The 12,147-nt window shown below is 39.0% G+C and overlaps 1 protein-coding gene across 18 annotated transcripts in view; it reads left to right on the top strand.

Annotated features, from left to right (window-relative positions):
- The window catches only part of slit2 (slit homolog 2 (Drosophila)), a 108,014-nt gene that overhangs the window by 87,745 nt on the left and 8,122 nt on the right, over positions 1 to 12,147 (top strand). For 10 of the 18 annotated variants that reach the window (XM_035947890.2, XM_035947887.2, XM_035947875.2 and 7 more), the window contains 7 exons: positions 1,369 to 1,401; positions 2,017 to 2,141; positions 3,160 to 3,257; positions 7,257 to 7,396; positions 8,360 to 8,383; positions 10,299 to 10,392; positions 11,020 to 11,157. In XM_035947890.2, the coding sequence (XP_035803783.1) occupies positions 1,369 to 1,401; positions 2,017 to 2,141; positions 3,160 to 3,257; positions 7,257 to 7,396; positions 8,360 to 8,383; positions 10,299 to 10,392; positions 11,020 to 11,157 (652 nt within the window). The remainder of the gene's footprint in view (positions 1 to 1,368; positions 1,402 to 2,016; positions 2,142 to 3,159; positions 3,258 to 7,256; positions 7,397 to 8,359; positions 8,384 to 10,298; positions 10,393 to 11,019; positions 11,158 to 12,147) is intronic. The other 8 variants (XM_035947888.2, XM_035947886.2, XM_023269670.3 and 5 more) reach the window with 3 other exon arrangements.

Raw genomic sequence — 12,147 nt, 5'->3', positions numbered from 1 at the left:
AGCACGTTCAGAAACACAGTTGTATGTAAAATATACTTTAACCTTCTGAACCTCAAGGAGTTTTCCTGATCCTGTGGACTAATTTTTCACTACAATATAAAGTCCCGCACCTCCACAGAAACAGCACAACAATGGCTAGAGGGAGCCATTTCTCAAAAATGTATGTTTTGCAGCATAACAAAGTTGTAATGCCATATTTTATAAATAAAAAATAGAAGCAGACTTGTTTTTATTTACAAAAATGAAAAACATATGGAACTAAAACATTTTTGTCCACAAGCGTACTCTATACTGGGGGGAAAAATGGTGGCTCTACACACCACAGACGTACTCTTCTTCTGTCTGCTCAGTGTAAACAGCCTGCAGTTCAACCAAAAAGTTCCAACATTTTTTTGTCCCGTGGCTTTTCGGTCATACACGAATCGCTAATTGCTTCACAGTTGTATTTAGGAGTTTGGATTTTTATATGTTTTCAAAGAATTTGGTTAGAAAATAGTATTTATTTTTGGTTGTTTTTTAAATGATATTTTAAGCTTTGATGTGAGTATTTTGCTCAACGGAACGTAATTTTAGAAAGTTGAAAATCCGATGCTTCTGTCTGTTTTTACAGTTTCCAGCTCTGATAAATGGTGTAATTTTTTCAGTTTTTACAAAACAACATACTTTCAGACCACAGGTGAGTCTGGAGTTCAGAGGGTTAATAGGTGAAAAAACAAACAAAAACAATTTACATATACTACTGTTCAAAAGTTTTGGGTCACTTAGAAATGTCCTGATTTTTGAAAGAAAAGCATTTTTTTCAATGAAGATAACATTAATCACGAATACAGTCTAGACATTGTTAATGTGGTAATGACTATTCTAGCAGGAAACAGCTGATTTTTAATGGAATATCTACATAGAGGTACACAGGAACATTTCCAACAACCATCACTACTGTGTTCTAATGCTACATTGTGTTAGCTAATGGTGTTGAAAGGCTCATTGATGATTAGAAAACCCTTGCACAATTATGTTAGCACATGGATAAAAGTGAGTTTTCATGGAAAACATGAAATTGTCTTGGTGACCCCAAACTTTTAACAGTTATTATGCTGTGTCAACAAACATACAGACACTTGATGGGGACTCCTAGAGGAGACCACAAGTTGTCATTTACAAATTTATTGCTATCTAAAAAAAAGTATATTCCAAAAAACAAGAAATTCTCCTAGGAAAGTAAAATCAACGTTATTTTAAACTTTGCTTGAGCATGATTGTGGCTGCAACTTGACTGTTGACCTTAACCTTTACACCTTATTATATCACATTAACTCTGAATACATGACTGAAACCTATTTTTGACCTAATCTAACTGACGCACTGTAGAAGTCCCCGGGCCTTGTGGTTTTCTGGTGCCAGGTAAAGTAGCCAATCATATCCCAGTACTTTCTTTATATTCCCGAATTCCCCGGTTTGAGATGTTCCCAGCCCAGTTTTCCTCATCCTGCCAACCCTGTCCGGACTGAACCGCTCTGCTTCCCTTTCAGCCCTCATGTTCTGACCAGCATTGTGTGTTCTGATTGTTAAATGTTCTGTCATCAGAGTTGGGGATATGTGTGTCTCCTGTACATGCTGTGGTCCTGCATTAAAAATGTCATCTTTCTCCTTTATAACACAGAACCATATCTGCAAGGTTGCTTTAAACATTCACACAGCCTAATCTTACAGAATATTGTGTTAATATTGTGCTTTTTTTCATTTTTATTCACTGATTGTGCATTTTTTTTTATCATTATATCATATTCATTATTCCAATTGCAATTTCAGAAAACTACTTAAATATATAGAGCAACAAACCACCTTTAATGTAGAGAAAGATGACATGTAAAGTTTATGCAGATGCCCAACAATGTACAGTCGTCTGAGTGTATGTAATTCTAACTCGTCTTACTCCCCTAAATGCAGATTGTTACATAATGTTAATCATCTCTCCTGTGTGTGTGTCTTGTTTGTGTGGGTTGGTGCATCACACAGGCCCAGTGGATATGAGTATCCAGGCTAAATGTGAGCCCTGCCTGTCCAACCCCTGCAAGAACGACGGCACATGCGCCAATGACCCTGTGCACTACTACCGCTGCACCTGCCCGTACGGATTTAAGGTACACACACCACTGAAAGGGTGCTATTCACCTGCTCAGGCCTTTTTTCTTAACGTCACACTGGTATAGAAAACTGCTTTTTTCCTCCAGTCGTCAGTTCAACCCTCTGATTTTCTGTGCACAGTCACTGTGGGCTCATTTTCCTGCAATATATAAAGTCCGTCACCGCTATGGAAACAGCACAACCACGGGTGAAATTATAGAGGAAAAATCTCTTTTGCCCAGCATGACACAGTTATAATACCAGACATCATTAAAAATAAATAAAGTTGAATTTTTTGGTTATTAATTTTACCCGGAATACTTTAAAAACCTGGAATCGACAAGTCCCCACAGGTGTTACGGACACGGGAAAAAAAGAGAAAATGGAAGCTCTACATACTACAGATATTTTACTATTTAAATTTGATTTTGTTTCCATGCTTTTCTCCTCTCTGCCCTGTGTAGTCACAGCCTGCCTTTCAGCAGAGTTCAGCTGAAGAGTCTCTGAATTTTGTTACATAATTGTTGGTTGTAACTGAGTCACTAATGGTTCCTTGATTGCACCAAGGACAGCAGATTCTTTTTTTGTTTTTTACAGAATCTGTTCACTGCAAACAGCATATTTTTGGCAAATATTTGAATGAAGCATGTAGAATATGGGGATTTTGATGAAATTGTTTCTAGATTTTGTTAATTTTCCATTATTTTTTCATGGACTGTTAGAAAATTAAAACTCTGTTCAAGAATAATGTTCTTATAGTTTATTGCTATGATAAATGATGTGATTTGGCATTTTTTAAAACAAATAACTTGCCTTTCAAACCCAGTTTTGGTGTCCAAGGGTTTAACTCCTAAAAGATGGACACTTATATACTACATATACACAGACACAGAGGCATTTTATTCAAGCGTTGAATGATGAATGTATTTCTGAAGGTTTTAGGTGAAGAGGACAGCTGCTGCGATACTTGGCAGTGGTAGGAAGCTGTTGTTCTTTGAAAGCACTGAACATGTGTGTGTTTGTGTTTGCATGCAGGGCCAGAACTGTGAGGAGCCGATTCACGCCTGCATCAGTAACCCCTGCCAGAACGGAGGAACTTGCCATCTGAAGGAAGGAGAAGGGAGCAACTTCTGGTGAGACTTTCAAAACATGCACTTTTTATGTTGCAACCTGGCTAGTTTTGGCTTTTACTGTTTAACTGATGGGGCTGCACAATGGCTCGGTGGTTAGCACCGTCACCTTGCAGCTAGAAGATCCCTGGTTCACATCCTGGGCCTGAAAGCTTTCTGCATGGAGTTTGCATGTTCTCCCTGTGCATGTGTGGGTTTTCTATGGGTTCTCCGGCTTCCTCCCACAGTCCAAAAATATGCTGAGGTTAACTGGTGACTCTAAATTGTCTGTAGGTGTGAATTGTTTGTCTGTATATGTAGCCCTGTGATAGACTGGTGACCTGTCCAGGATGTCTCCTGCCTTCACCCTAAGTTAGCTGAGATAGACTCCAGCCCTCCACGACCCTAATGAGGATCAAGCAGTGTACAGATGATGGATGGATGGATGGATGGATGGATGGATGGATGGATGGATGGATGGGTAGATAATGGATGGATGTTTAACTTATTTCACACACAATTATTTGCTCACTTGTGTTTAAAGTTACTCTTCAACCCGTGAAAACTGCATCTAATGTCGACTACGGTTCTAGAGGGCTGTTTTTAAAGTTTCAACCCTGATAATGAAACCGGCTTACGCTTTATGTGTTTTAGCCGAAGGCCTGCTGTGGAGTTTTGAAAGGTGTGAGCATTTACCTGACAGGGTGGATGATTTTGAGCAACCTCTGGGAAAATGTAGAATCTTGTGTTTTCTGGGTGTTTTTTGACCCATATTAACAAATTGCAGTGTCATGACCTCTGTTGCATCAGTTCTGGTAATTTTTTTAAAAATCTGTCTCTTCTGAGCAGGGGTGTCAAACATACGGCCCCCAGAGGGTCCAACCCGGCCCACTGGATGACTTTTCAAAGCGTAAAAAATTACAGAGAAGACATTAACTACAAATTGTACATTATAAATAATTTCTAGACCTGTTTTTTATTAATTTTTTCATAAAGATTTCTATTTACGTCTTTTACTCCACTATTTTAGTTATTTATTCTTGTTTTATTTTCTTAACTTATTTATCTTGCATGTTTAAAAGGGAGAAAATCCTCTGAAATTTCATAGTTCACTGTGTAATGGCAATACAGCTTTCCTAACCATTAAATGATAGTTCATTAAATTTGAACATTTTCAGAATGCACGTTTTTTTGGTACTAAAATGAAGGGAAAAATTTGGAGTTGTCATTATTTATAGGTTCTTATGCTCTGGTTTTACTGGTCCGGCCCACTCGAGGTCAAATTGGGCTGAACGTGGCCCCTGAACTAAAATGAGTTTGACACTGCTGTTTCTGAGCCTTCCAACCTAATTGTTGTAGAGCTTCTTTGATATTAAAGCGCCTTGTAGAGTTGTTTTCTAAGTTATTCAGCTCAGTAGTGGCTTTAAATAAACACTTAGATTAAACCAGCAATTAAAACATTTATATACAAGTGAAAACCATACTGCATGCGGACAGTTACAGTTAGCATGTTAGCAGTTAGCAGTTAGAACTGTATCTGAAGTTCATATTTTGAAAAACTTTTCTTTTATCCTCTTTACATATTCTCACATATTTTTTTCTTTCAATAGATTTTCTAATTCATGCACTTGAGGAAATGAATCTTTGTGACTTTCTGTGACTCTTTTTTTTTTTTATTATTCTTTCCTGAAACTAAAACATCTTTCTGTGTGTCTGAACTGTTATAAAGAAACATAATACAGGAACATCCAGGTGAAGTTTGCACCGGGTAAGGTTTACATCATGGTTTCGGATGTTTTCAAAGACAAAAACATTAAAATACAAATAAAAAACATCAAATTACAGCCAACTAAAGTAGCAGTGTGTGGTATTGTGATTTTAACGATGGCTCTATCTGCTTAAAGAGATAAATTCATGTTTTCTACTCCTGCAGCTACAAAAACACAAACCTGAATATTCTTTTATGTTTACCTAAAAATTAACCATTTTAGCAAAAACCTGGAGGCTCCATCTAAAAACAAAGATGTGGCGGTCAGACATCAGATATGAAGTTATTGAGAACACACTGGAAGACAAAGCGGCTGATCTGTGGATCTTCTGCAAATAACTCCATCAGTGGTACTGCACCACTAATGAGAGGTGGCAATGAATTTACAGGAGCTAAATGACTCAGGGGAGCGGTTCTGTTTTCACATTGTCTGTGAGGTGGACAGCCCCGCTGCGAGGATCGTCTTCTCTTCATTAGGCTGTTTAGTATTAACGGGAGGGGAGCTAACGCCTCTCTGCTTCCTCCAAGCACGTTTTAACCACCCACATAGACAATTAGACCAGCGAAGATCACAACTCCTCCTGTTTCTCTTCCTCTGTCTCTTTCTCCGTTCTTCTTCTGTCACTGTTCCTCATCAGTCTGTCCCCGTGTGACTGTATTTCCATCTCTGAACGCTTTCTTTTCCTTCTCCCGTGTAGGAGATGGAATATTCATTGCGAAGAGCTGTCGCTGACTATATAATGAGATATTAATCCACGCGAGTGTGTGCCGCATAAGAGCCCTTTATTAGACCCATAATATAGCACTCTGAATGGTGTGTGTGTGTGTGTGTGTGTGTGTGTGTGTGTGTGTGTGTGTGTGTGCAGTAATAAACCTGAGTAGTAGTTAAGGAGTTGAGGCACGCTCACATTAACAGAATAATGACTCTCTACATGTAGCAGGAGCTGATACTGCTGTTATGTGCTGCATGCATGAATAGTGTGTGTGTGTGTGTGTGTGTGTGTGTGTGTGTGTGTGTGTGTGTGTGTGTGTGTGCGTGTGCGTGTGCGTGTGCGTGTGCGTGTGCGTGTGTGTGCATATAGTTTGTCTTTCATATCCAGAGGGCCCCAACATTTGGACGTGCTCTTTATTAGAGCTGCAATGGTTTGTCAGTTAGTTAAATCCACACAATATTAACTGCAAACTGTTTTGAAAATCTTTTTTTTTTTTCATTTTTCAAACAAAAGTACCAAATATTTGTTGGTCTCAGATGTTCAAATTTGTTCACTTGTTTCTTGTAAATTTAATTTTATTTATTTAGCCTTTATTTATACAGGTAATTGAGACATATTGAGACATGGGGTCTCATTCTCAAGAGAGACCTGTCCTTAAATAACATAACAAGACAGCATTGAGTCACTGACAAACAACACTAAGGGACCTGCACTAGACAGTATAATGATATAATATAACACTGAGTTACAGACAGACAGACGTGACAAAACACAACATAGACATGTGCAAAAGTGCCAAGCAATAAAGTTAAAATGTAAGAACACTAAGAACAAGAACAAGTTCTAAAAGATATTTCCATAGTATTTAAGAGACGTTTGAAGTCCAGCAGGGGAATCGAGTTGGACAGCTCCAGACTCTGCTGTGCTGAGTTCTAGGTTGAGGGAGCAGAGCAAGAAAAGGCTGTTTTTGCTGAGCTCTGTGCTGACTGAGGGGACGGTAAAAGTAGTGAAGTCCTGGGAACGTAGACTATGACTGAAGTCTTTACGTGGCATGAAGGAGGATAAATATGTGGACAGCAAATGAAGGATGGATTTGTAAATGAAATTATAGCAGTGGAGGAGTCTGAGTACAAAGTGCATTGGTGTGTGAGAGGTTTACAGCCTGTTATAAATCTAAGTGCTCCATGATAAACAGCATCCAACAGTTTGAGAGAGTGGGTGGAGGCATTCATGTAAACAGTATCTCCATAATCAAGTACAGGCAAGAAGGTGGCAGCAGCAAGCTGTTTCCTGGCATGAATGAGCGTAAACTAATCACTTTTGAGCTTTAAGCTGTTGATAAATTGAAACGTGACACTTTATGACATTAAATGAGGCTGTTGGAAAATGCCACAGGTATGTTTCACTTTCTAGCATTCAAGAGAATAATTAGCAGATATATTGCTAATGGAAGTAACAGCTGGCTGCAGCCGTGTTCTGCATGTGGCCCTACATCATGTTTATCTCATCTACTTTTGGATGTGTGTGTCTGTATGATCTCAGGTGTGTGTGTCCTGAGGGCTTCGAAGGCGACGCCTGCGAGATCAACATTGATGACTGTGAAGACAACGACTGTGAGAACAACTCCACCTGCGTTGATGGAATCAACAACTACACGTGCATGTGTTCGCCAGAATACACAGGTAACACGGTTTACAAACTGCATGAGGCCGCTGGACGTGTTTGCCCCGTTCTTTATCACCGTTTTATGAAATAATACACTTAATCACACTGACACAGAAGTCTCCTGTAGAATTGTGTTACAGCCATCAGTTTTATCATTTTGTCTTTGTTTCTAGGTCAGTTTGGTGTGATGATTTACATAAATATGTAAATATATAAAAACTGTAGGCCTCGGCCACCACTGCCACAGAGAAGAGGCAAAAAATCAGAGCTGCTGAAAACAAAACACAGCACCTTAGTCACTGAAATGATCCAAAACTGACCCAGAATCTAAAACTGATTGAAGCTGTGTTTTCAGTTTTCACCTCAACCTTTCATTCACAGCTTAATTTTTAGCTCTTTGACTGGATGTTTGGTCTGTGGAGGCTCTGGGCTACTGCCACTGTTGGGCCCCTGAGCAAGGCCCTAAACTCTATCTGCTCCAGGGGGAACCAAGAGGGATATTCGGAAAGAGAATTTCACAGTGCTGCAGTGACACATAAAGGTTTCTTATCCTCCACTTCTCAGCGGAAAAGCAGATATTTTCTTACACAGTTGTTTATGCACGAAGCATGAACTCAGTCTGCATTTTCCATCTGCAACGCTTCAACTTTATTTTATTGAAATTTATTTATAGGAAAAATGAATGGGACTATCACTTCCAGAGAAAGAGTTACTGAAATATTTATACGACTACAACTTACTTAACATACACTGAAAAAAGTGTCTTTTCACACTCATAAACTGCAGACAAGTCATATTTTATCTGACTAACACTGGTCTGTTGCTACATGTTTGTCAGCTTTTGCACTGTGCTAATCACCTCTGACTGCTAACCTTTGTGGCGGTGTTTTCTCTCTGTCTTTCTATGTTTTGCCGTCCTGTGTCTTTTCTCCCGTCTCGCTCTGCTTTCTATCATCTGTCATCGTTTTTTGTGGTTGCAGCTGCTACCAATGAGGTGGAGAGAGGTTAGTCTGTTCTTCTCTGTGCTTTCTGTCCCTCTCTCCTTCCTTCCTTCCTTCCTTACTTCCATTCCTGACTTCCCTCATTTCCTGTGCTTTTTCCGTGCACCCCAGAAATTTGACACCCAGCACCTCAGACTTTAACCTACTGTATTCAGTCATGTTAGCAGTGTATGTCTTTGATGTACAAACAGACGTCTGAGTTTGCAAATCGTCCTCTCAAATGGCTTCGCTGCTTCGTGCATACATGTAACGACCATTCTAAGTTGAACTTAAAGGAGGGTGCTGGCAATATTCTATATTTTTGTAAATTTCAAAGCATCCCATTGAAAGCCTCAAACCAAACGTGGGGTTTTTTTTTGTCTCACAGTGCCTAATATCCTCATCCAGCCTGCTTTGTCTTCCAAAACGATACACACTCTTATTTGTTAAAAGCCTTAGTAACTTTCTAAAACAGTGCAGCACTGTAGTTATCAAAATTTACTCAAGAAAGAGTAAATAGTGTACTTGGAGCTGACTATTTTCAGCTGCACACAGTGAGCATTTGCATGAATATATGTATAATAGACAGAAAGTAGTGTGTCTTTGTTATATTGTCAGTTACCACATTTTAAAATACTTATTTCTAAATCTATCTAGAGGTCTAAGGAATAAGTTTTAACAGGAATGAAAGAATTTATTGTTGATTATGGTCTTCAGTTCAATTCACTTTTATTTATATAGCGCCAATTACAGTCAAACTGTCTCAAGATGCTTTACAGAACCCATATGCCTGAACCCCCAGAGCAAGCCCTAAGGGGACAGTGGCAAGAAAAATACCCTTTAAACAGGAAGAAACCTTGAGCAGAACCTGGCTCTTTATGTCGGGGAAACATCTACCTGCTGGTCGGTGGGTTGAGAGGGACAGAAGAAGTAGAGGGGTAGAGGTACTTTTGATTTGCATTAAAGAAAACACACAAAGTCACACGTCTTATTTTCAGTCACATGATTTCACACGAGGGATAAAAGTTGAGACAACATGTAGTCTGTAGCCTAAAACCTAATACGTACTTTACAGCGTATCACTAAGTAATACAGTCTTGATTAGTATTTTTTGTGTCCAACCTGCCACATTATTTCATATAGTGCAATAACACGTATTTGCAAGAATAAATTAGATAAAAATCCATAAAAAATAAACAATCAACAAATCTCAGTCTTTTGAATACAAATCTGCAGTGCTGTTAATCCTACAAGTCCTTCCGGTATTTAAATGTGTAAATCTACGAGGCCAGGAAAGAGGAGATCGTATGTGAGGATAAAAATAAAAGAAAATATGTGACATTGCTACTGGAATAGACGCTGAAAAGCACAAACATGCACACACAGGTCTCCCATCGATTCACACCCATTTTCATTGATCCCTGAAGGGTTGTGTAATTATTCCCAGGATTGTCAGGAGTATTGGTTTATTCCCTGATGCTTCATCAGAGATTCATTTGGAGTTCAGAGTTTGGGGAACATCAGGATACACTCTGGAATATCATCAGGAATATGACATTCCCAGCGATGAGATCATTTATCAGACCACTGTGTTGGTCGTGGCCACAAGAGAGTCATCCATCATCAGAGCGCACACCAATGCAACACAAACGTACACGCACACACATTTCCATGTGTGCAGCACAGACACAAACAGTGCAATACACACACACACACACACACACACACACACACACACACTAAAGCAGTGCAATACACACTGTTAGGCAGTTAGGTTTGGAGAATATTGACGTGTTTCGTATTGTAATTTCACTTTATCGCTAATGCTAAGCAATATTGAGAAGGTGTTGAAATGATTTGTGTGTGTTTGTGTGTCTGTGTTTGATCATGTGTGTTTGTGTGTGTGTGTGTGTGTGTGTGTGTGTGTGTGTGCTCCTAGGGGAACTGTGTGAAGAGAAACTGGACTTCTGCGCCCCTGAGCTGAACCAATGTCAGCACGACTCAAAGTGCATTTTGACCCCTCAGGGATACAAGTGAGTGGATTGGACACACACATACACACACATGTACATACACATGTACACACACATGTACACAATGTGTAAATGCAGAGTTAGTAGAGTTAGTGGTGTTTCTTGTTTCTCTTCCGCAGGACTCGAGTTCTTAAAATTTTCACATTGAAATAAATGAGTTGCTGATTTTCCCTGCAGAGATAAGCAGTGTGCGTGTGCGCGTGTGTGTGCATGTGTGTGTGTGTGTGTGTGGAGGAGAGGTGTAAACAGTGTGGTGATTTTGGCTCCCTCACAAGGTTTCTGTTCAGATTTTATCTCAACCTTGTTTTAGTTTTCCTCCCTTGTAGTGTGTACTCTGGTCGATGTAATGCATCTGTGCCTCTGTGTGTGTGTTTGCTCTTAAGCAGGGATTTGGAAGCATAATGTTGGAATCAGGACTGTGTATGTGTCTGAGTGTGTTGTGTAGTCTCCCTCCAGACTGTCTGGGTCAAGATAGAATTGACATGTTTTCCTTCTAGTGTTAAACTCCCGTCACACACAGTTAAACCAAACTGAACCTCAGGCAGATTGTTTGTGTGTCATCACAAAAAGCAAATTAAAGTCCGCCGTCAACAAGCATTTTCTTTTCTGCGTGTTTGTACATTTTAGGTGTGAGTGCACACCAGGTTACGTGGGTGAACACTGTGAGCTGGACTACGACGACTGCGAAGAGAACAAGTGTCAGAATGGAGGTCAGTGCATCGATGCTGTGAATGGATACACCTGCGTCTGTCCAGAGGGATACAGGTGAGCTGCAACAGTGTATGCAACTGTTTTTTGCAGTGCATGTTTACTTCTTTTTTTAATACTGAGCTTGTTCGCTCCCATTGGGGAAACTTCTACCAGATTTAAATACTTTTTAATTGGTTATTTTTCCAAATTAAAGTTTCAACATTTGTTTGACCCCTTCTCTTTAATGTGTTTTGCTGTTGGCCAATTAAAGCATTTCTCCTTCTTACACCAGCATACATGGGTATACTTTGTTTATGATATTGGGAGAGCTCCCCCTTGTGTTCATTGTCAGTTACTGAGACGGACACATATTTTGGGAATTTGATAAGGAAAATTTTGGATATCTGGATACAAATGAGGCAGAAAGAAGCACAAGAATTACAAAAGAGGACAACGGGACTAGAAAATAAAGATACGGTGGTAGAAAAAAGTTCTCGGACAGCCCAATATTTGTGAAATATTGCATTAAGAATAACTCTTAGGTCTTCAAGTGCAGTTTCTTTTAGTACAATGACAGCCAAAATACTAAACAAATCCTAAAAAAGTACATTAATAACTTAAAATTGATTGTTTCCTTAAAAATAAGAAATTTTGACTATTGGGTCATTATGGTAGAATTTAGTTTTGTTAGTTTTTCAATGAAATATCATTTGTATTTGTGTCTGTCTAATGCAGCCACAACTTTTGAAACATAAAAAGATATTCACACAAATATTTCATGATAATATTTGAGATTGTGTAAAATTTTAAGGGTGTCTGAAGACTTTTTTCCACTTTTTATTAATTGAAAAGGTCTCACAGAGACAATATAGCAGGTATTAGAGAGTGAAAACTGAATATCTTAAAAGCATTTTCATGTTAGTGTGTTCAGGGTTTGATTTATCTTTGAAGTTTCTACTTGCTTTCAAATCTCAACTGTTCAACTGTCTTTGAAAGCAACAAAGATGAGTGTCTCTACACCTAAATTGGAGCAAAAAATGACATCATGTCAGCAGTGATAGACTA

Source organism: Amphiprion ocellaris, chromosome 4, assembly GCF_022539595.1.
Source record: "Amphiprion ocellaris isolate individual 3 ecotype Okinawa chromosome 4, ASM2253959v1, whole genome shotgun sequence".
NCBI lineage: Eukaryota > Metazoa > Chordata > Actinopteri > Pomacentridae > Amphiprion > Amphiprion ocellaris.
Note: the sequence above shows the minus strand (reverse complement) of the source record. Positions and strands in the feature narration are given on the sequence as shown.